The 25,137-nt window shown below is 34.0% G+C and overlaps 1 protein-coding gene across 5 annotated transcripts in view; it reads left to right on the plus strand.

Moving 5' to 3' along the window:
- The window catches only part of SF3B1 (splicing factor 3b subunit 1), a 48,663-nt gene that overhangs the window by 13,728 nt on the left and 9,798 nt on the right, over window positions 1-25,137 (plus strand). For 2 of the 5 annotated variants that reach the window (XM_044669674.1, XM_044669676.1), the window contains exons 2-20: window positions 6,471-6,637; window positions 7,386-7,490; window positions 7,716-7,830; window positions 9,656-9,735; window positions 10,189-10,356; window positions 10,568-10,805; window positions 11,517-11,729; window positions 12,043-12,164; window positions 15,100-15,297; window positions 15,421-15,522; window positions 15,988-16,167; window positions 17,331-17,417; window positions 17,874-18,144; window positions 18,788-18,933; window positions 19,027-19,173; window positions 19,314-19,439; window positions 23,095-23,316; window positions 23,891-24,073; window positions 24,167-24,278. In XM_044669674.1, the coding sequence (XP_044525609.1) occupies window positions 6,471-6,637; window positions 7,386-7,490; window positions 7,716-7,830; window positions 9,656-9,735; window positions 10,189-10,356; window positions 10,568-10,805; window positions 11,517-11,729; window positions 12,043-12,164; window positions 15,100-15,297; window positions 15,421-15,522; window positions 15,988-16,167; window positions 17,331-17,417; window positions 17,874-18,144; window positions 18,788-18,933; window positions 19,027-19,173; window positions 19,314-19,439; window positions 23,095-23,316; window positions 23,891-24,073; window positions 24,167-24,278 (2,982 nt within the window). Of the gene's footprint in view, window positions 1-6,470; window positions 6,638-7,385; window positions 7,491-7,715; window positions 7,831-8,160; window positions 9,445-9,655; window positions 9,736-10,188; window positions 10,357-10,567; window positions 10,806-11,516; window positions 11,730-12,042; window positions 12,165-15,099; window positions 15,298-15,420; window positions 15,523-15,987; window positions 16,168-17,330; window positions 17,418-17,873; window positions 18,145-18,787; window positions 18,934-19,026; window positions 19,174-19,313; window positions 19,440-23,094; window positions 23,317-23,890; window positions 24,074-24,166; window positions 24,279-25,137 lie in introns of those variants that run through there. The other 3 variants (XM_044669675.1, XM_044669677.1, XM_044669678.1) reach the window with 3 other exon arrangements.

The raw sequence follows: 25,137 nt of genomic DNA on the forward strand, positions 1-25,137 counted from the left end.
AAGTTTGATAATATTTATTTTATTATAATATTCAGGTTCACTCATTGACTCTTTGCTATTTGGCCATCTCTTCAAGTTTTTAAAAGTTGTTTTCTGTGAAAGTTGTTTTAAGTTGTATTTACATAATGTCTCTATATGTCTTGGTGCAGGTTAAGTCCCAGTTGTTCAATGCATTGGGTATGTCAAGTTGAATTTCTCTTTATTCTTCTAGGTTTTTATTAGTAATATACAGGAAATCGAATGATTTGTTAATTTGTTTCTTGATAAAATAATTGCTATTGTGTTAAAGACCTTTTTGTTGGTCTGTAACCCAAAGAAATCAAAGGAAAAGGAAACGGTTCTATGTGTACAAAAATACTTATAGCTACTCTTTTTGTGGTGGCAAAGAATTAGAAATTGGCTGAACTAGTTGTGGTATATGATTATGATGGTGTGCTTACTATTGTGTCCCAAGAAATGACAAGCAGGCTGGTTTCAGAAGAACTTGGGAGATTTATTTGAACTGATGCGAAATAAAATGATCAGAGTCAGGCTATCATTGTACACAATAATAGCAATATTATACAATGATCGACTGTGTGCATAGTTTCCAACTTATCCATGTTATTTGTAATGCTGTTTATCCTAATCATTTTTGCATTCATGTTATAATCTTAAATTGGTCATAATGAATAATTTGGATGTAATATAATTTCTTTGACGGTATTTTATTTAATAATTATTATTTATTACTAATATTCTTTCTTTCCTTTGTCTCTCCCTGGTTTAGGAATCAGGACCCTGTTTGTGTCATAGAACTTGATAGAGTGCTTTCTCTCTCTCTCTCTTTTTTTTTTTTTTTTTAAACCCTTGTACTTCAGTGTATTGTCTCATAGGTGGAAGATTGGTAAGGGTGGGCAATGGGGGTCAAGTGACTTGCCCAGGGTCACACAGCTGGGAAGTGGCTGAGGCCAGGTTTGAACCTAGGACCTCCTGTCTCTAGGCCTGACTCTCACTCCACTGAGCTACCCAGCTGCCCCCTGCTTTCTTTTTTTAAAAGCAGTTTATCCAGCTTAAGGATTATTTAAGTTTCTGATATAACTTATTGGTAAATGGATAGTTATGGAATTTTTTTCTCATTGAAGTTCATTTTTGACTTGCCTCATCTTTCTTGCTAAAATCAGATTGTTTAGTTTATCCATTTCCTGTTTTGTAAATTTTGATACTTCATATTTATTTAGAAATAAATGCTTTTTGTTTGTCTTTAGTTTTGTGGCCATAGAATTATGTATAGTAATTTCTGTTCATTTTATTCCTCTCTCCTTGTTTTGTTTAGCTAATTTGGTATTCTTGAATTTGGAGTCTTGAGAATTTGGGTTTCATTTCTTCTTTGCTGCTTAGTCTGTGTCCAACCTTGAATTGAAAGTTATTTAAGTTCTCTAGGCCTCAGTTTCTTCATCCATAAAGCAATGAAGGTGTGGACCAAATGACTTTTAAGCTCACTTGTGGTTTTAGGCCTGTGATCCAAAGACTTCCATTAATAGAAATATTAAGAGAACAGGACCAAGGACAGATCCCCAGGCACTCTAATAAAAGATCTTTCTCCAGCTTGATTTAGAGTTATTTTAGTGTTTGGATCTGATCATTTAAACCAGTTTAGAATCTACATGATTGGCTTATCATGTAGTCCACATTTCTCTATGTAGAGGTATTTTAGTGGATAATTTGTTGGATTTGAAAATAAGGAAGATAAGAATCTGACACTCACCTTTGATACTTAATTAGCTATGTGACCAGAGAGGCCAGTTACTTAAACTCAAGTCAGTTTCCTGATCACTAAGATGACAATAATAACCTGTAGTATCTACTTCATATAGTTGTGAAGCAAAAGTTAGATTAGGTATGTAAAGCATTTTTGCTAACTTAAAGAGTTATATAAATGTTATTAAACTTATCTGTACCGAAGTGGCAAAATATAGTTAGATGCTTGGCCAGAATCCAGTTATAGAGTATCTATTTCTCTTATCACCAGGTTAGCAAACCTGGCGAAAACGAAAATAATTTATTCATTTGACTTGTTCTTGAGGACCTCATAAAGATTTTTAGGGCTCTCTTTCTTGTTCTAAGTACTGATAAGCCATGACCATAACATTATGTTCTAGAATTTTGTCAGAAATTGCAAGATCATTGGTCTATAGTTTGAAGAATCTACTTTTTTTTCCCTTTTCTGAAGAAATGGGCTGAAATTTGCTTATTACTAGTCCTTTGCACTTCTTCCATTTACTTTGACTTGGGTTTCTCCACTCCTGGAGAATGATAGGATTAGTTGAGGGAAAAATTCATTGAGAAGACAGGTATGTTATATTTGGCCAGAGTGGAACTCAGGATGCTCAGTGATCAAGCTGATCACTTGATCGAACTCCTCTGACTACTGACTTTTTTTTTTTTTTTTTGAGAGCTGAGGATTCCCTTATCTGAAAAGAAAGATTTCAGAGACTTTTTCAGAGACTTTTTGAAAGAATTGAGAGTGGGGAGTCTTGGAAGAGAGAGTGGGGAAAAGTTAATTAATAAGGGTTACTGTTTAGGAGTTTAAGATGGAAGTTGTTATTTTTGATTTCTTAGTAAAAAGTCCATTAATCTAACAAGTTAATTAGCATTAAGTGTTACAGCTAAAGAAAGATAGTTCTTGCCTCAAAGAATTTACTTTCTAATGGAGAATACAACATATAAAAAGTGTAGTTGAAAGAGTTTTTGTGTTTTGTCCTTTTGAGATACAAGCTTAGCTAGTGGTATTGCTAAGTTCCAAGATTATACAAAGTTTATTGATTTTTGTAGTTACAGTTCCAACTTGGCTTCCCAGGATAGTTGGGCCATTTCATAGCTTTATGAATAGTTCATACAAATGGTGTGCCTATCTTCCAAAAATTGCCTTTTTCACCAGTCTTAATGCTTCTGAAATAGCTATTTTAATTTTCTCCTTTTGAGCAAGTGGAGGGGTAAGGCCTGTAGGAATAATTGTCACTACCTAGTCTATCCTTGGTTCTTTGATTTATTTTTTTTTAACCTTTCCTTACCTTCTGTCTTAGTAGTGATTCTAAGGCAGAAGAATTGGTAAGAACTAGGCAATTGAGACTCAAGCTCACACAGCTAGGAAATATCTGAGGCTGTATTTGAACTCTGATCTTCCTGCCTGGCTCTCTATGCACTGAGCCACCTAGCTGCCCCTGTCTCTTGAATTCTGATTTCTCATTAGAACAAGGCAGAAAGTAGATGCAGATAAGGTTCAGAAAGTACTTTTTCCGCTTTGTATCATTGTCTCCAAGAACCAAATGTATGTTATTCAGAATTGTGTTGGGCTATTTGTCCTCAAAATACAGCAATTGTCATGATGTGATGATATGGTGTTCTACATGTTTAATATGAAAACTGCAATAGGAACATATTTGAGAAATTGTTTTGAGGGAACTTCAGAACACTGGTTGAGTAATATGCCACAGTGCCTTACATATTTCCAAGAAAGTTTGTTGGTTGAGTGAAACGTTCAAAAGAATTTTTATTGTGCAGAATTTTCTTTAGACTGAATAAGAAAGAGTAGATAAATATTTGACAAACAAAAAGAGGCAGCCGGGTGGCTCTGTGGATAAAAGAGCCAGGTCTTGAGACAGTCTTGGATTCATATTTGACTTCAGGATAGTTTCTATCCATATGACCCTGAACTTAACCATAGTTGCCTAGTTCTCACTGTTCTACTGTCTTAGAACTGTTTAAAAACAGCAACAAAGAACAAGTTCTTGAACTTCAAAGTTTCCTCACAAGTTTTCATATTTCCAATATTTCTAACTGGCAAAACATGAGGTCTTATGTTCTCTTTCCTTCTCCTTTTTTTCTTTTCCCTTTCTCTTTCCCCTTCTTTTCTCTTCAGTTTTTAGTGGTCTTGGATTTAACTTTTGTTGAGCTACTTTGATTTCTATTTTAAAGTAGCATTTTAATAAATATAGACTTCTTTTTTGTGTTTTTGTGGAGTTATGCTTGAAACTTAGAACCAAAGGTTTTGTTTATTTTTCTCTTATTGGTTTGCTAATCTTCTCAAATCCTATTCTACCCTCCCCTTTTCAAGTGGAACTGAATATAAAAATGGAATTTTAGAGCCAATTAATTCATTATATATAGATTATGTCTTCTTGAAGCAAGAATGGAAACTTATTACCTTCCCAGGCAGCCCATTGTTTTTTTTAGTCAATGCCTAATAATAGAAGTTTCTCTTTGTTGCTATACTATTTGCCCCCAAACAGCCTTTAGTCAGCCATTGATTCTTGTTTTTCTTGTTTCATCTCTCAGAGTAAGACTAACTATACTAACATAAAACATTCATTTAATTTAAAATTTGAGAATCATAAGAATCAGAACTACTTAAAATTAGATCCCACCACTGATACTTAACTGTGACTTTGGGAAGTTTTATTTAATCTGAACCTTCCATTTCCTCAGCTGTAAAATCATAAAGTTGGACTAACCTCTAAAAGATTTAAAAATTAGTCTTACTGTTCTTGACATTTTCAATTTAATTGTTTACAATGACATTTAATTCAAGCTTTCAAGATCCATATATGAATCTAATGGGGAGAAGAGAACAAACATTTGTAACAGTGCCTACTGTTTGTGAAGCATTGTGCTAAGTGCTTTGCAATTATTCTCTCATTTGACTTTTAGAACAACTTTGGGAGATAGGTGATATTATCAAACTTATTTGAGAGTTGAGGAAATTGAGGCAGATGACTTGCTTGGTGCCACACAAATTGTCTCTCAAACTGTATTTGAACTCTGCCCTTCCTGAGTCCAGGCCTATCACTCAATCCACTATGTCACCTAATTGCCTCCTAATATGCATTATTATTATTATCATCATCATCATCCTAATTGTTTATAAGTAGATGAATAAGTATATACCCAGCACCAGCCTAATAGTTTAGGCAGATTCATACATCAGTTTGACTGCAGGGCATTTCATTTTTAGTTCACAGAAACTTAAAAAACATCTTATAAAGTCTCAGGTCCTTAGAGTAATTTGTTTTAAGTATTAAAATCTTGACAAACAATGATTGAATAAACCAAATAAGTACTAAAATTTTAAGTAAAATAATGGAATCCAGGAAAGTTACTTTTTGGGGAAAAAAAGAAAAGAAACATGTAAACTTCAACAGAATAATGTCAGCTTGTTTGCTCCATGACTCCCATCTGATTTCTGTGTATTTACAGAATTTAGAGTAGGAATCATTCTTTACTAACTTTTTACAGATGAGGATGCATAGGCCTATAAAAACAAATGACTTGTCCCAAATCACACAAAACTAGAAACAAAGCTGGCATTTGAACCTAGGTCCTCTTATTTATAATTGGCAGCTTTTTGCACTGTTATGAAATACCTTTGTGTTGTTCTAACTTGCTTTATACCTTGCTCACAAATGTTGATTTTGCACTACCTCTTGGGTTACTTTCTTCATAATCCTCAATTTTGTACTTGCTGAAAGATTTGCCTTGATGTCAGCAGTTACAAAGAACTCTCATAGCTACCCTCCCGAGAAGCTACTGGATATTTTTGTTTTCTTTTGCTTATAAAGATAACTTTTTTTGAGACCAACCCCCACATTTATCTTCAAGCTCATTTTCCTTGATGTAGTGTAGCTCAACTCTTTTGAGAGTCGGGCAGGATAAGTAGCAGTGTAAAAAGAATATAGGATCAGAAATAAAGATATAGTTTTTAGAATTAATGCTAGCATTTAGTGGCCTATGACTATTACAATCATTTAACCTTTTGAGTTATGTCATTTTGTGTCATAAATCCTCACTTTGCTTGTCTGAAAAACGAAGAAACCAATAATCCATAGTGTTTTGAAAGCTAAAATTTTTATAATATAAACAAAGTAGTAGTGGGAGGGGGTGGTGCAAGGTGGTGGTAGGTAGTAGTAATATTTCCAAGATTTAAGAATCCAATACCTTTCCCCCAAAGTAGCATACTATTATTTTGTATATGATGGAAATTCTCTTCTCACACAGCCAAACTATAGGACCCCAACATGGTATTTCAAGTTGGAATTTTGAGCAGAGAAATTTTTATACATTATGACTATAATCTGTCTGGAAAATAGCCTCATTGGTACTTAACCAAGTTTTTGAGGGCTTATTTAATTAATCACTCATTATATCTAAAGTTTTTCTAGTGGGCAAAGTAATTTCTTAGCTTTTTTGCTAAAGGACTCCCTGTGGTTTAAGTAAATTCTAATACTTAAACATGGAACTGCTAGAAAATGAATCCCTTTACCTTTCTGACTAGACAACCTCATTTCAAGTGTTTTATCTTAGTAAAAGAGATCAAATTCTTAGTACTAGATCTTATTCAGTTCTGTTCTCTTTCCTCATCCATCAATAAATATATCAAATTGAATGAATGAATAAATGCTATAATTAGATAATTAATACATATTTCTTTACAGATATTGAAGCACAGATTCGAGAAATCCAAGGGAAGAAGGCAGCTCTTGATGAAGCTCAAGGAGTGGGCCTTGATTCTACAGGTTATTATGACCAAGAAATTTATGGTGGTAATGACAGCAGATTTGCTGGCTATGTGACATCAATTGCTGCAACTGAATTAGAAGATGTAAGTTTAAAAAGTAAAAATTCATTAATTTGGAAGAAATAGAATAAACAATTTCCTTTTTGTTTATATAACATTTTACAGAAGCTTATCATTTATGTTTGTGAGAGTATGACTAGCTTCTGTGGGACATAATCATTCAAATCTATATGTTTTAGTTAAAGAATATCAGTTTTAATTGGAATGTTTCTATTAGTTTTAAAATAAGAGAGAAAAGAAAGTTTATTTTAAACTTCATTTTAAAAAAGACTATCAAATTATTTTCTCATTCTTTTATGTTCAAAATTTTTTATATAGTTTTGAGCATCTTTCATGGAAAAAATGTTTAATGCTTAAAAATGACAAGCTTCTAGTCACAAATCGGCACTTAAGTTTTCCACAAATGCTAGGGGTGACTGAATTCTCATACTTGCTAAGATAGTAAGGGTTCTTGTTCTGTAGAACTGAAACTGAGGGAAATTGTGTTATATATTAGAAATAATGTTTGAGAGACTATAAGTAAGACACTTCAAAGTTTTAAAATATTGAGTATCATAAAATATTCCTTAACAGGGTCTCCAGCACTATGCTAGTAGCATAATTTAACTTCTGACTCTTCACTATAATATTCTGCTTCCTCATTATAGTTCAATTAAGAAAAAAGGCTTAAAAATATCAGCAAATATTTTGAATTTATCACATCTGTAGACATCCCTTCCACTTATAGATTAGTTGAAACACATCTTGTTCCAAACTTTATTTTTTTGCTTAGGATGATGATGACTATTCCTCATCCACAAGCCTGCTTGGCCAGAAGAAATCAGGATATCAACCCACAGTGGCATTGCTTAATGACATACCACAGTCAACAGAACAGGTAACATTTTCTTTTATATAGCTAAAGAAACTGAAATACCTCATTAAAATTTTCTTTAGTTGAGAATTTTACTTTTCTAAATTGTGAACTTATTATGAAGAATATATGGTATAGAAAATGTGTTTATTTTGAACCCTTTCCTGTATTCAGACTCTTTCTTGCAAGAGACATTTTATGTTTTTAAATATATATATAAACTGATTGATGGATTCTTTATTTCTGTAGTATGACCCATTTGCTGAACATCGCCCTCCAAAGATTGCAGACCGCGAAGATGAATATAAAAAGCACAGGCGAACTATGATAATTTCTCCAGAGCGGCTTGATCCTTTTGCAGATGGTAATTGATTCCCACTTTTCTATAAGTCTTGTAATATTTGTTTGTATGAAGTTGTCTTTAGCCCTTTGATTTTTTTTGGCATGCTTATGAATTTAGTTTTTCTTTTTAAACAGCCCCTTATTAGAGATGTATATAGATTTTGAAGTCACAGATGCCATATTCTTCATGTTTATAATGCAAGTTTTCTTTCTAGGTAGAAGGACAAGAAAATAATGAGCCAATGCCATAGAAACGCAAAGGGTTAAAGGTTTTTCTTTTCATTTTGTTTTGGGTTACGCATACTATACTTTGAACAAATGTGTGTGTGTGTTTCTGCTCAAAATACTTTCAAGTCTTTGAAAACTTTGGAAGTTTTCATTTCCAAATCATATAATTTTACAGTTATGACTTTTGAGATACTATTTCTCGAGGCAGAGTCCATTGCTCTCAGTAACGCACCTACGTTGCTTTAAGCATTCCTAAGTATATATACAAAGACTTTAATCCTTTTAATAGTTGGAGTCTGTTTTGCTAATTTTAGTATGCAAGTCAGCTCAAGGGGCATAGTGGGCCTGATGGAAGCTTTCCTCAGGTGAGTGAGTTTCACAATCAAAATCAGGTGCCTGTTTCTTAAAATTAGACTCTGTTGCAGGTTTTACAAATTAGAATTTCTGCCTGCATGAATTAGTAGGGATATTTTTTTACTTGCTTAATTGTAATTGATTTAAACATGTATGTCAGAATTCACAGGCCCATACTAACTGTCCTTAATTTCTTTCCTACAGCAGTACTGCTATATGCCAGTCCTGTCTGCATTCTTAAGGGTGCAGTTCAACACATCCTGTGTAGATTATGGTGAAAAAGTATTCCAAAGGAAGTCTTATCAAAGCTAGTGTCAGAATGACACTGCCAATTGGGCATGGTCTTCAGCATAGAAAATGTTTTAAGAATTTCATTCCCCCCCCAAATTGTGATGCTATACTATTTGTATAGCACATTTTCCCATTTCTAAAGAGTAGTGTACCTCCAAGCATCTTCTTCTTATGTGGTACTTGGGCTTCTTTAAAATATTTTGAAGTTTAAAGAGCAAATAATTAGACTTTAGGGATAGAATTACACATCTCATTGTACACGACTTGTGTGTGTGTGTGTGTATCATAGTAATTGTAGATGTAATATATTTCAAGTAATTTATAATTATGCTTTCACCAGAGAAAATATAATTTTCTGGAATGTGTCATGGAGATTTAAAAAAAAAAAAAAGAAGCCCTCTTCTAACATGGCACTTGAATACAAATGTAGAAGTGTTTCAATTAGATTTGCCAGAGTATAACTATATTTTAGACCATTATGTGATGCACTGATTTAGGCTTAGTTTATGAAAGTCAGGATTTCAACAGCTTGCACAGGTAATGTTTTGAATATAAATATCTTTCCAAAGTGTTACTAATGGTAAAGAGATAATTTTCTAGGCTGCTATTCTGCTGCTTGAAGTTCAGAACTGCTGGTGGAGACAAAGGCACGAAAGTGTACGTATTCCGGATTAGCAACCCAGGAACCCATCACTTCTGAAGACTCTTTAACTGTGTTTTGTCATTTTTATTGTTTTATCTGCATTAAAGTACTTGTTTTAAACTGCAGTAGTTATGTTTGTGTTCAAACAGGTTAAATTGATCAGCAAACTCAATAAACAGTAAGATGTGTAATTATTAAAAGTTTTCGATAAAAAAAAGTAAAATTAAGTGATTATGGAATAACATATTATTAGAGCAGGGCAGATAAATCATTTGAATTTAATTATCTTTTATTCATTGTGCCCCTGTCCTGTTGCTGTTATTTTCTGCAGGAGGCAAGACACCTGATCCTAAAATGAATGCTAGGACATACATGGATGTTATGCGAGAACAGCATTTGACTAAAGAAGAGGTCTGTTAAATGTTCTTTCTCTTAATTTTAGGGTTATGGAGGTTAATAATGGAGGATGACATTAAGATAATTTATAGTATATTAAATATTATTATACTTAAAAAATTATACTATGGTTCGTAAGATTTTGAAAGAAAAATCTCTGAAAAATAAAGATGTATTGAGAATCTGTGGACAAAGAAGATTGGTTTAAAGGCATGCTTTCAGAAAGAACTTTTTTAAACAAGTGGGGTGACTTTTCCCAGCATATATATGATGATTGTTGGAAGAGATTATTTTATTATCTAGAGGAGGAGAAAATGGACCAAATCAAACATGAAGAAAAGATGAAGAAAGGGAAGATTAACGATGCATAGGACATGACAGAAGTGGTGGGAGGTAGTGTGTGAGAACAGTACTAAAAACTATTTTGAGGAGTAAAATTTCATCATTTATTAAATCTTATTTTTTCAGAGGGAAATTAGGCAACAGCTAGCAGAAAAAGCTAAAGCTGGAGAACTTAAAGTTGTCAATGGTGCATCATCCCAGCCTCCATCAAAACGCAAAAGGCGTTGGGATCAGACAGCTGATCAGACTCCTGGTGCAACTCCAAAAAAGCTCTCAAACTGGGATCAAGCAGAGGTAATTATTTTGAAGTTTTGAGTTGCCACTCAAAACTGTTAAAAATTCTATTTAGAGAATGAACATTTTTGCTTTTAGGGAGATAACTACTGATATTCCCACTTACACCTTTAGTATATAATGAATAAATGTTGAAAATGTGTTTTTAATGAGTTGTACCATTTCTTAGTAGAGATTGCAGCTAATTATATGATTGGGTTTTTTGTTTTAGACTCCTGGGCATACACCTTCTTTGAGGTGGGATGAAACACCTGGTCGTGCAAAGGGTAGTGAGACACCTGGAGCAACACCTGGCTCAAAAATATGGGATCCTACTCCTAGCCATACTCCAGCAGGAGCTGCTACTCCTGGACGTGGTGATACTCCTGGTCATGCAACACCAGGCCATGGAGGTGCAACTTCAAGTGCACGTAAAAACAGATGGGATGAGACTCCTAAAACTGAGAGAGGTAGGTTTTGGATCAAACCCTTTATTAAGAAAGCAGATTTGGGTGGCATATTTAGTAAATTGATTTGCTGAGTAATGTCGGAAAGTCATTTTAATCATTGAAATCTGTCCTATGTGGACTCTAGTATAAAGAAGTAGCAAGTAATTCTTGTGATTGAGTGAAGTTTTATTCCTTGTTGCTTTCCTACTTTGAAGAGGCTGAAAATTAATTGAAGATTAGAACAGAGGCATTTAATGTCATGTTCTCCTCTGCTGGGCTTTCCTCATGAACTAGATCTCTCCTGACATTAGAAACTGGTATTATACATTTTTTAGAAGAAATCTTTTCTGTTACATTGTTAAACTTTAATAGCAGTTAGGTTGGTGCTGAACCTGGAATCCGGGAACAACTAAACTTAGCCTTTCTGACTCAATTTCTTTTTCTATAAGATGGGGAATAGAATAGTACCTGTCTCCCAGTTTGAGGGAAAAGTAAAGTATTTATAAGGTGCTTTCAATTTCTTCTTCCCCCTTCCTTTCATTCCCTGGCTTCCCCATCATATAACTCAGAAGGTAGAATGAAAGAAATCAATTCTTAGGAATTTTTATTTTCTCTAGCTTTTAGTTGTCTTATTGCTGTAGATTATTTTCCACACAGATGTAAAACAATCCAAATTTAAATTGCTCTAGTAAATTGAAATTATAAAGTGTTTGTGGTTTTGTTTTATGAAAGATACTCCTGGTCATGGAAGTGGATGGGCTGAGACTCCTCGTACAGATCGTGGTGGAGATTCAATTGGTGAAACACCAACTCCTGGAGCAAGCAAAAGAAAGTCACGTTGGGATGAAACACCAGCTAGTCAGATGGGTGGAAGTACTCCTGTTCTGACTCCTGGTAAAACACCAATTGGCACACCTGCTATGAACATGGCAACACCCACTCCAGGTAGTTATTGCAACTATATTTAATATCTGTTTTAAGATAATGTATATTTTATTGGGAATTCCAATTAATAGCTTCCATCTTTGTCAGTAAGTTAGAGAATTGGTAAGAAAATTTTGATAGTATGCAGAATAATGTAATTCTGTTTTGGTGGTAGGGTTAGATGATCATGAATGCAGTTGAAAAGACAAACCATAAGGCTTAGATTTAGTAGTCTATATGGTACATATCTATATTTTAAAAGCCTTGTTAGTAAGTCTCAAAGTTAATTTTTGGTGACTTACTAAATCTCTACATCTTTTTGCTTGATATATAGGTCACATAATGAGCATGACTCCTGAACAGCTTCAGGCATGGAGATGGGAGAGAGAAATTGATGAAAGAAATCGTCCACTTTCTGATGAAGAGCTGGATGCTATGTTCCCAGAAGGATATAAGGTAATGTTACAACATTCTAACCCTTTTTATATTTAGCTTTTCTTTTGGGATCTGCATTTTATTTTTAATTGATCTATTCATTTTTTTTTGTTTTTTTAAACCCTTGTACTTCGGTGTATTGTCTCATTAGGTGGAAGATTGGTAAGGGTGGGCAATGGGGGTCAAGTGACTTGCCCAGGGTCACACAGCTGGGAAGTGGCTGAGGCCGGGTTTGAACCTAGGACCTCCTGTCTCTAGGCCTGACTCTCATTCCACTGAGCTACCCAGTTGCCCGGATCTATTCATTTTTAAAGAAGTCTGTGTAAATTCTTTTGACTGACTTTATTTGCCCTGATTCTCCTAAAGCTTACCTTTATTTCCTATTCTTTTCTCCTTAGTTCCATTATATTGAGATACATCTAACCATAATGTTTCAAGTTGTAACTCAAAAAATAAATTTCTCTGAAAATTGACCCAAAGGGAAAGATTAGATAAAGCATAATCCATGACGTTTACACTCCTGTACTTGATGTTCATATAGCTTTATGAGCACTTTAGGATCTGTTGTATATTAAATAAGGTTAGATAGACTGGTGACAGCTAAGGGACTCAAATCGGTAGAGCACCAGGCTTAGAGTCAGGAGATCCTGGGTTCAGATGTGGCCTCAAACATTTCTTAGCTGTGTGATCGTGGGCAAGTCACTTAACCCCCTCTTGCTAGTTGTTACCACTCTTCTTCCTTGTAACCAATGCTTAGTATTGATTCCAAGATGTAAGGTAAGGGTTTTAAAAAAAGTTCAGATAGACTGGTTACTTGTAAGCTGTAATTATCTGCTAAAATGAAGATTTCTTATTGGAGTATCATTAAGACTTGACTTTTGTTTGTTTAGTTACTTATCCATTTATTTATTTCTTAGTTTTTTAAGAATTCCTTTTTTTTTTAAAACCCTTACCTTCCATCTTAGAATCAGTACTGTGTAGTGGTTCTAAGGCAGAAGAGTGGTAAGGACTTGCCTAGGATCACACAGCTAAGAAGCGTCTGAGGTCAGTTTTGAATCCAGGACCTCCCATCTCACTGAGCCACCCAGCTGACCCCTTAAGCATTCCTTTAAAAAATTTTTTTGGAGTTCCAAATTTTCTGCTTTCCTCTTGCTCCTCCTCTATCTATTGAGAAAATAAAGCAATATGGTATCAGTTACTCAATTGTTGCTTTTAAAATTCTTTTCAATACTTGCCACGTATGTGCCCAGAAAAATGTTAAGGCTAATCATAAAAGCAAAGAAAAATTACTTCTCAAGGTTTTATACATATCTCCAAGGATTCTTTTGCAGTGGTATTAAGGTACTAGAATGGAAGATGGGCATTTTAACCCTGACTTTATTCAAGGAAGATTGGAAAGACTTTGCTTTGTATGGAAATGATGTTTAGGACAATTAAGTAGAACTGTAGGAAAAGGATGAATTTTCAGGCATATAGTTTAGTCCCACCTGCATTTTCCTTGGGAATAAGAATTATAGAGTAAGTATGCTACTTTAGAAGTCCAGGAATTCTTTTTTTTTCAGCTGTAGCATTTTCCCAGATCATATTTATTAACCACTTAATCATATTGGGTTTTATTGATTTCTTTTATATGAGCAGTTAAGACTTAGGATGAATTGCTACCTAATTTTAAGAACTTCTAAAACTCGTGAGCATAGAAACAAGTGTCCCCCACAAAAGGTTGTCCATAGCAATACCATTTTACATGATGCATTATAACCACTCTTCGTTGAAGAGTTCCAAATCTCTTTCTTATGTTACTACTTACTTCCACATAGTTGTATAAAGGCTTGTTTTTGTAAAATCAACTAATGATCTTATATTGAATATTTCTAGGCCTTTTCACAGGAGCTTGAAAATTCGTGGTTTAAGTTATAAAAATCTTTTAACAAAATTATTTTTGTAATCTGATTTGATTCTATATCTGGTTTTATAATTAACTTCTTCATTTCATTACTTAAATTTTTCTCAAAGCCTATGTTTTTCCTCCTGTTTATTTTTTACCAAAAATAATCTCATGCATGTATATAGTTAAATTGTGGGTTTAAAAACTAGCATGGAATTAGATAGACTCCTGGTATGGAAAACTTCATAAAAATTGATTCAATGCCTAAAATAAAACCACAGATTTCTCAGTTCTAATTGTCATTAAAAAAATGTTTTATAAAAATGCCAGAACATAACATTTCCATTAAAAGCATGAATTTATGCATTTCCTATTCTAATTTGTGGAATCTTAAGATATATGTATTGCTGCCTTGGTTTAAAATTTTTGATTGACGTATAGTCAAAATTTAATGATGTATAGTTTTAAAGCCTTGAGTGGTATGGCTTTTATAAATAAACATTGATCCAAGATTATTGTTTTTAAGTACCTTCTTGTTTGTTCTAATTAATAGGAACTCTAACTCTAATCTGTGTTCCTTCATGCCTTGCCATACTTCCCACACGTTTTTATCATTCTTTTCCAAAGAAATGCCTTTTATAGTATACATAATGTGTCTTCAGAAATATAAGTGATCAAAGTCTTAAATCAGTATGAAAAAATAAATGTTTTAAGAAAAACAGAATTCAAGTTTCATCTCTGACACATGCTGGCTCTGAAACTCTGGGAAAGAGGGTAGCTTTCTAAGATTTATCAAGTCATCTGACTTTATTGGTAGAAGAAATTTCTCATAGAACACACTATACCAGTGAAATTACAGGTTTAAAATAAAATCGAAATATGTTTATTATACCAAAGTAATTGAGTCTTTGGAAGGTAATTCATTCTTGTAATTTAAAACTCATTAACATAGAAAATGTGTTTGAGATTTGACATTGGACGATCAGAATTTCTTAAAATTTTAAATCATGTAATGCTATTATTACATTTTGATGATACTTATATATCACTATTGAACTCTTAATTCATTAGGTACTGCCCCCTCCAGCTGGCTATGTTCCTATTCGTACTCCAGCTCGAAAGTTGACAGCCACTCCTACACCTTTAGGTGGCATGACTGGATTCCACATGCAAACTGAAGATAGGACTATGAAAAGTGTTAATGACCAACCATCTGGAAATCTTCCCTTTTTAAAACCTGATGATATTCAATACTTTGATAAACTGTTGGTAAGTAAAGATAATAGAATTAATAAAAGGCTTTAATGTGTTTCCATTTTCATTTTTGGGGATGGGAATTGATTGTGTGTAATGCATATATTTTAAAATTATTTATTAAAAATTATTCTATAGGTGGATGTAGATGAATCAACACTTAGTCCAGAAGAACAAAAAGAGAGAAAAATAATGAAATTGCTTTTAAAAATCAAGAATGGTACACCTCCAATGAGAAAGGTGAGAATTAATTAATTTTACTTTTTTCTATGGCCCTGTTTTCCCTAAGGCAGAATAGAAAGAAATCAATTTATTATGCAGCGTGAAAATTTTAAGGTAGATTTTTATAAAGAATCAAACTTTTTCTTTTTAACATTTGAAATGAACTTTAGGTTTTGGAATTTTTTTAGAAACCTGAAGTTGCCTTTTAGAATATTAGTTGGTTTTGGGTATTAATATGAAAAGTAGAAAAGAATTGGAACAGTATTAGTTAATTGAGGTCATCTTTGTACTGAAAATAGGAAGATAAGTTCTCTGAAATTGTAAAGACTTTTGTAGCGTTCTTTATCATAAATTGCACCAGAAAATCATTGGTTTTCATCTTTCATTTGGACACTGGTGAATAGCTCATGTGGTAAATTCATTGCTATACTATTCCTAAAATGCTTGTGAAATGTCCTTTAACTCATTGATTTATATTTTTAGGCTGCATTGCGTCAAATCACTGACAAAGCGCGTGAATTTGGAGCTGGGCCTTTATTTAATCAGATTCTTCCATTGCTGATGTCTCCAACACTTGAAGATCAAGAGCGTCATTTGCTTGTAAAAGTTATTGATAGAATTTTGTATAAACTGGATGATTTGGTTCGACCATATGTGCACAAGGTTTGTTTTTTTCTTCTTAGCTTTTAAAATTATCTTTTTCATCAATAGCTTTTGAGAATTGAAGAAATAGTAAATATTTTTTCCATACTGTTTGTAATTATTAAAAATTGACATTTGAATATTATTGTTGGTTCTCTAGGATGACTTGGAATCAGGAAGGAGATGGGCTTGAATCCTGCCTTAGATACTTGTTAGCTGTGTAATCTTGGGCAAATCACATAACCTTTCTGTGTCTCAGTTTTCTCATTTATAAAATGGGAATTTAAAATTTGCTTCATAAGACTCAATGAATCAAATGAGTTAAGATGCAAAGTACTTTGCAAACCATAAAGCTCTACATAAACATTTGCTCTCATTTTCAGTGATAAAACATTTTTGTAGAAGATGAGCAAATTATAAAATGATACAGTAACTCTTATCATCCAGAATCCTCTGGGAATAGTGCTCTAAGTACTTGGAATTTTTGTACTCTAAAACAATTATTATTTCCTTGAATCAATGAAAATATCACAGAATTTTATGTCCTTTCAAAAAGAATAACTAGAATATGATTTAACCTATTGATAATGCAAACTTATAAGAAGTTATACTGTGCTTTTAATACATTAATGTATTAGGGCTTATTGAAGTTTAAGGCAGTTTACTTTTCCAATAAATTACCCCTATTCCTGCTATAGGTTTTACATTCTAACTTCCTTTGCCCACTTCTCTCATCTCCATCTTATTGTTTGTTAATTCTTTAAACAGTTTTTTAGTTCCAAATTCTTTCCCTTCAGCACCTCCCCCCTACCCATTGTGAAGACAGATATATATCTGTCTTCACAATGGGTATATATATATATATATATATATATATATATATATATGTGTGTGTGTGTGTGTGTGTGTGTGTGTATATATATATGTGTGTATATATATATATACACACCTGTTATATATGTGAAGTCTTGCAAAGCATATTTCTAAATTAACTAAATTCCATGCTTTAAGATTTTACTCTAGGACCTGGTGAATGGTATGTAATTATATCAAATATATGTCAAGTAAATTTGGGTCATTCAAAGAAAGATATAAAACCATAATTGGGAATATTTTAGGAGATTGTCTTCTATAGGATGAGCTGATTGTTGTTATAACTTCTATTCTCTTTTTTCTCTTCTCAGATCCTTGTGGTTATTGAACCACTATTGATTGATGAAGATTACTATGCCAGAGTGGAAGGCAGGGAAATAATTTCAAATTTGGCTAAGGTATTTCTTTATCTTTGATGACATTAAGTGAATTTTTTTAAAAGAAAAAAAATTGGCCATAGAAAATGTGTGAATTTCAGAGGACAGTTGCTCTTATATTTAAATATCAGTTAGAGGGAAGGAATTAAGTAATCTACTCCTCCTCCTAGGTACCAGAGAATTGTAGTAAAGCAAGTTGGTGACTAATTGGAGAGGGAGGGAGCATTATGTAATGGAAAGTGTGTTGGAGTTGGGATCCAAAAACTTAGGTTCTATTCCTTCCCATGACACTATCAGTGTGTCCATAGGAAAGCTCACTTAGTTTCCTTAACTATAAAATGATAAAGAGAGCCCTGCCTACTTCACAGGGTTATTCTGAGGGAATTGCTTCATCTACTAGAAAGTCCATTATAATTAACAAAGTACTTGAGGGATATAAATGTTCAACTTTCCTATGTAATTTCACCTTTCTTTTAGGCTGCTGGCCTGGCGACCATGATTTCCACTATGAGACCTGATATTGATAACATGGATGAATATGTCCGTAACACAACAGCTCGAGCTTTTGCTGTTGTTGCCTCTGCCTTGGGCATTCCTTCTTTGTTGCCCTTTTTGAAAGCTGTGTGTAAGAGCAAGAAGTCCTGGCAGGCGAGGCATACTGGTATTAAAATTGTGCAGCAAATTGCTATTCTTATGGGTTGTGCTATCCTCCCTCACCTCAGAAGTTTAGTTGAAATCATTGAGCATGGTAAGTTGTTATAAGTATGCTTACCTGGCTGTTGATTTTGAACTTAAAGATGTGATATTGACTTAAAAAATTTAGAGGACCAAGTGTTTATTTGGGGGAAGATATACTGAAGATGTCTGGAAGGATGAAAGCATAATTGGATGTTCTTGACTGTTGAAAGCAAGACTGATAATATACCTCTTACTTTAAAAAAAAAAAACAAGCCTTTTCTGATGTCTTAGAATTGATAATTAAGTATTGGTTTCAAGGCTCAAGCATAAAGACTAGGCAATTGAGGTTAATTGACTTGCCCAAGGTCATGAAGTTAGACTGTATCTGAGGCCAGATTTGAACTTAGGACCTCATGTATCCAAGCCTGGCTCTCTATCCCCTGAGCCACATAGCTGTCCCTGATTGTGCTTGAAAGAGGCAGAGAGAGACAGAGAGAATGAATATCACACACAGAATAATGGCTTAAAATCTAGGATGTACATCATCATAGCATTATAGACATAGATGTTATGTGCTAATGGACCATAATTATGATGGGGTTTTTTGGTTGATTTTTAAATTTTCCTGATTCCACCTACCTTTTGTGTGTTTTGATTAGAATATTATAAGTAGTGTTGTTTTTTGTTTGTAAACTTAAAGTCTTATGTTTCAGGTCTTGTGGATGAACAACAGAAAGTCCGGACCATCAGTGCTTTGGCTATTGCTGCTCTGGCTGAAGCAGCTACTCCTTATGGCATTGAATCTTTTGATTCTGTGTTAAAACCTCTGTGGAAAGGTATCCGCCAGCACAGAGGAAAGGTATACCTAAAAATTAATTCCTTTTTTACTTTTTGGCTTCTTTTGAAAGCTACAATTTGAACCATAATTTTATTATGTTTTTTAATAAAACAGGGCTTGGCTGCTTTCTTGAAAGCCATTGGATACCTTATTCCTCTTATGGATGCAGAATATGCAAACTACTATACTAGAGAAGTCATGTTAATCCTTATCAGAGAATTCCAGTCTCCTGATGAAGAAATGAAAAAAATTGTGTTGAAGGTACACCATTTTTACATAAATTTATGTAAAATGGATTTGTGTCAGAGTCTAAAAAGGAATTGTAACATATCATCTATAAAGAAACTGATTAGTTTTGTGGAAGCACTTTAATTCCATTTTTATTAAATATTGCCTCTTAGGTGGTAAAGCAGTGCTGTGGGACAGATGGTGTAGAAGCAAATTACATCAAAACGGAAATTCTTCCCCCATTTTTCAAACATTTTTGGCAACACAGAATGGCTTTGGACCGAAGAAATTATAGACAGGTAAGATTTAGTTAAAACCATTCTGATGTGTGGCAGTCATTCTTAGTTTAACAATGAGAGCAGGATTTTCCATGCTTACTTAATTGAATATAAAATCATATAGCTATAGATGATGTGCAAAATTTTCTTCCAGATAATTAGTTTAGTAGAGTCATACTTAACTCTTAAACTTGTACTTTTTTGTCCAATGCTTCACTTAAAAAATTCTGCGTAGAGCAATATTTTAAACAAGATTTTTATGTACAGTGTTTATCCTGTATGGTTTTTGGCTTCTTAATTCCACAACATGGTGAATTATGTTTACTCTTGAAATATGTCACATTCACTGAAAGCACAAATATAACCCTTTTTGCTGTTCTTTGCATTACAATAGAATCTCATTGTGGAACTCTCTGGTTAACATGTTTGTCTAAGTTTTGGAGTATTTTTAAAAAAACCTGAAACCTTATCCGTTCACTATCTTGTTCAGTAATATCTTGTAAGTGTCCTTCGTGCAGTTCAGTCTCTAAAATCTGGATCTTTTCCTCAATTCTGGGCATCAGTTTAACATTTGCTGAGTGCCTTTTAGATGAAGATTCTGAGCCAATAAAAGTTAAGATACTTTAAAACCCTAGCAGTTAAGATCCCAGGCACATTTCCAAGGTTCAGGTATTTTATGGACTGGATATTCCCACATCCAGTGCAGATTTCAATTCCTGTGCAATATAACTTATTTTGACTTGTGGCTGAAAAATCTGTGATATTTTAACATTAATCCATTGATTAGTTTCTCTGAATGTAGCTGGTCCTGGGACATTAGACAGTCCATTAGTAGCCCTATACTAGGCATTTTTCTAGCTCAGTGAGGCCTACCAGAGCTTCTGTTTTTTTACAACTATAATAAAAAGTAGAAAGTGGCAAGGGAATAGAAATACAAAAAAAGCCAAGAAGTTGGATGAACAGGGGAATCAAAGCTTCATGAGAGTAGAGATTGTTCATTTGTGTCCCCTAGCATCTAGCACATTGTCTGCAGCAAATAAGTGCTTGTTGATTAGTTGTTTTTAGTTGAAAGGAGAAGGGAAGGTTTCCTGTAGGAGATGGCACCTGATCTGAGCTTGAAGAATTGAAAAGATTAAAAAAGCATAATTGGGAGATAATACATTCTAATTAGATAGTCATGAGAAAAGGATAGAGCAGAAGTTAAGACAATGTTGAATACTTCCTTTTTTATTACAATGTACAAGTGCAGAGTGAGCTTGGAAGAGAAGTAAGAGACAAAGTTGGGAAGTGAAACAGGTTATAGAATGCTAAGGAGTTTAAACTACATGCTAGGGACAGGGAACTCCAAATATTTTTGAATTGGGGAGTGACTTGAGAACTGTATATTAGGACAGAATGGAGGGTTGAAAGATAATATAATAATAAAATACATGAGAGGTGATGATCTGAAATAGGGTAATGATAGTGAGGAATGAAGAATAAGGGATAGATTTGAGAAAGGATGGAAAGGCAAAATGTTAAGACTAGGCAACAACTATTGAAGTTGGGGGGGGGGTGCATAGAATCAGGATAACTTAAAGGCTTTTAATTTTTTTAACTGAGATAATAGCACCCTTGATAGACATTATGAAGTCATTATAGATTATATTGAATATGTACTTATATGCTGGAAGCCAGTTTTCTTTATTAAATATGGTGTCTATCCAACCCACCCCCAGTAATATCTTGGGAAAACAGATGACAAAACCCAAAATTTTTAGTTAACCAGGATGTTAATTAGAAAGCACTTATGTGCTGGTCATTGTGCTATGATGATAAGATACAAAGAAAGGTAAAAAATCTCTTCCCTCATAGAGCTTGCTTTCAGAGTGAGACAACACATAAATAACTAGGTATATATAAAATAGAGTTAATAGGTGGGAAGTAATCTCAGAGGGGAATGCACCCAGGAGCTGGGAGAATAAGCTGAGACTTTCTATATAAGGAAGGAAGTGAAGGAATCTTTTCATTCAGAGGTAGAGAGGTGAGCATTTCTGGTTATGGGAACCTGTCTTTGCAAAGACACAGAAGTGGGATATGAAACATCAGGTTCAAAAAACTGTTAGGAGTTGTATGTAGCTGATTTGTAGAGGATTAGAGTATAAGAGACTAGAAATGATGGGGCCAATTTGTAAAGATTTTAAAATTTGAAACAGTAGAACTTTCTGATTTATAAAAATCATTATCAGCTGGGCACAGGATAAATGGGAGTGAGGATAGACAAGTCAGGAACACCAATTAAGAAAAGATTTTGTAGTAGTGGTTAGAGCTCCAGGCTGGGAGTCAGGAAGACTTGAGTTCAATGGCCTCAGACACTAGCTGTGTAAACTTGGACAAGGCACTTAGCCTTGTTTGCCTCAGTTTCCTCATTTATCAAATGAGCTGGAGAAGAGAATAGCAAATCTCTCCAATATCAGGAAAATCCTAAATGGGGTCATGAGTGCTCAGATCTGACTGAAACAAGTAAATGAAAAATTGTAGTTGTGCAGATGAGAAATTATGAGGGCTGAATTAGGCTCACATCTAGGTTGTAGCTGTGTAAATAGAAGGACATCTGAGATGATTCTGTGAAGGTAAAACCAGTGAATTGGCAATGGATTTGATATGTAAGGTAAGAGTGAGGATAATACTGAGTTTGAGATCCTTTTTGGCTGGGAGAATAAATATTGCCCTTGATAAGGGAAGTTTAGCAGGAAGGTTTGGAGGAGAATGGGACAAATGGGGATAGGGCAGAGAGGTATGAATTCTCTTGAATGTGTTGGTTTTGAGATGCCTACAGGACATCGCAATTCAAGATATCCAATAAGCAGTTGAAAATAACAAGCTTGGAACTTAGTAGAGAGAAACTAGAGCTGAATATAGATCTGAGAGTCATTTTCATAGATATGACAGTTGAACCAATGAGAGCTGAGCAGATCGAATGAGATAGTAGAGAGGAAAAAGAGAAAACAATGATCCAGGACCTAACTTTTGGGGAATACCAATGCTAAGTCATGCTAAGTGAGTGTATCATGAAGGAAGCATTAAAAGGAGACAGAAGGATGAGTCATTCAGATAGAAGAACCATGAAGCAGTACTGTAATAAAAACTTAGAGCTTCTAGGATGGGAGAGTGACATGTCAGGTTTTGCAGAGAAGTCAAGAAATTTGAGGCTAGAGAAAAAGCCATTAGATTTGTCAATTAGGAGATCTTTGGTAACCTTAAAGAGAGCAGCTTTATTTGAATGATGTAAGAAGAGAATGCAGAGAGTTTAGAGGAGATGAAGCCTGTTTTAAATAAGGTTCAAGTCTTTGTATGGAGCTTATTAATAGCACATTTACATAGTAGGCACTTAGCAAAATTTTTTTTGTTGATTCAAGAACATAGCTAACTATTTGTCATGACACTTGATAAATTCTCATAGTACCTCTATTTCTTTACCCAAGAGGTTGAAAAGGAAAAATAATTTTTTCTTCTGATACCGTGTCATTTTTTACACATGCCATTCAGAGACCCTGTTAACACTAATTTTTGTATATCTGAAATCTCAGGGACGTGAGGAACCATAAGCAAATTGTTGTAATGATGCCTCTAACCTTCACTTCTTAAAATAAAAATGAATTAAGAATGTTTTTGAGGTTGTTTTTTCTCTTTTCAGTTAGTAGATACCACAGTGGAGTTGGCAAACAAAGTAGGTGCAGCAGAAATTATTTCCCGGATTGTGGATGATCTGAAAGATGAGGCTGAACAGTACAGGAAGATGGTTATGGAAACTATTGAGAAAATAATGGGCAACTTGGGTGCAGCAGATATTGACCACAAACTTGAAGAGCAACTTATTGATGGCATCCTTTATGCCTTTCAGGAACAGACCACAGAGGTAACCAGTTTTAAGTTGTAAGAAAATTTTACCATTTTTCTTTATAATGTAACAAAATTGGTTACACTTAAGTGTCCTATGCTTTTATAGAGATATAAAAAATGAAATTTCAATGGCAAGAATCCTTGTTTATTCAAGGTTTTTCTGTGATAAAAACTTAAAATTTGAATGTCTTTGTCTTTAATTTTCTAAATTACTCTTAAAGAGTGTTTTTCATTGTGCAGTTTTTACTTGTTCCTTTAAGCCACAGTGAACCACACCAGGAAGAACTCTTGATTTAGGGTCAGAAAACTAAGGTGCTAATGACCCTTGCTTTGATGCATCATAGTAATTGAATGACTTGTTGGGTGTTACTAAACCTGAGTTTCAATTTCATTATCTGTAAAAAGAGCTAAAGAGTTCTCTACACATTCTACTTCAGAGTTTTTGTAAGGAATTGCTTTGTAAAATTTAAAACGCTGTAAATATGAGGAAGAACCTTTAAAATGGTAAGGAAATCCCTGAAGTATTCATCTGCTATATTACTGTTACACATTATATATTAACTGCCTCTTTTTTTTTTTTTTTTTTTAAGGACTCAGTGATGTTGAATGGTTTTGGCACAGTGGTCAATGCCCTTGGCAAAAGAGTCAAACCATACTTGCCCCAGATCTGTGGTACAGTTTTGTGGCGTTTGAACAACAAATCAGCCAAAGTGAGACAACAGGCTGCTGACCTCATCTCTCGTACTGCTGTTGTTATGAAAACTTGTCAGGAGGTAATTTTATGTACTCCCTTTTTTTCTCTCTCTTTTATATAAAATGTTAAGTAATTTTAGTATCTGTTTCTAAATTACATTTCTGTGTTTTAGGAAAAACTGATGGGACATTTGGGTGTTGTCTTGTATGAATACTTGGGTGAAGAGTACCCTGAAGTATTGGGAAGCATCCTGGGAGCACTGAAGGCCATTGTGAATGTAATAGGTATGGAATTTTGGGAAAATGTGAGATATGCCTTAGCCTTGTTTGATTTATACATTGTTAATTTGCACTCAAGCATGGTAGTTGGGACAATAATTCCCACTCCTGGTTTTGAACACTTCTGGTTGCTCCAAACTAAGGAGGCCATGAAATTATTACATCTCCAAAGAAAAATAATTATTTTTAGGTTAATATAGTATGTTAGGTCATTAGGTCAGGAAGAGGAAGAGGCAGTTCTAAATTTGAAATGCTTGGCATTTTAGAATTTAGATCTTTTGAGATAAAGTGTCCTATCAGTTTCTAAAATCTAATTTCAGCTTTAGAACATAACATTAAAGAATATCAACAACTCAAAATTGGCAGATGACGACAGATCTTTAGTTTAAAGTTCATTTGATTTAATTGAGATTATGAAATCATTAGTTTACAAGATATTGCTTCTTCACTTTTATTCATATCCCATCTAGTCTGCCTAGTAGATCTTTTAAAATAATACTAAGTTAGCTGTCCCAAAGGAAGTGTAAAAAACATTTGCAGCAAGCTTAGAATAGATTATTTTTAGAAAGTGGAGAATAAGGATGAGCTTTTAGTAAGAGGGCAGTATGATGAAGCAAGATAGCTTTCCCGATAATAATAATAACTTACATTTATATAATGCTTTAAGGTTTTCAAAGCGCTTTCCTCACAACAACCCTATGAGGTAGGTAGTGCAAGTATTATGCCCATTTTACAGATGAGGAAACTGAGGCTCTGAGAAGGTAAGTGACTTGGCACAGCTAATAAGTGTGTTAAGGTGGGATTCAAACCCAGGTCTCCTGATTCCAAGTCCAGCCCTCTAGCTACTGTACTATACTGCATCTCT

Source organism: Gracilinanus agilis, chromosome 3, assembly GCF_016433145.1.
Source record: "Gracilinanus agilis isolate LMUSP501 chromosome 3, AgileGrace, whole genome shotgun sequence".
Classification (NCBI taxonomy): domain Eukaryota; kingdom Metazoa; phylum Chordata; class Mammalia; order Didelphimorphia; family Didelphidae; genus Gracilinanus; species Gracilinanus agilis.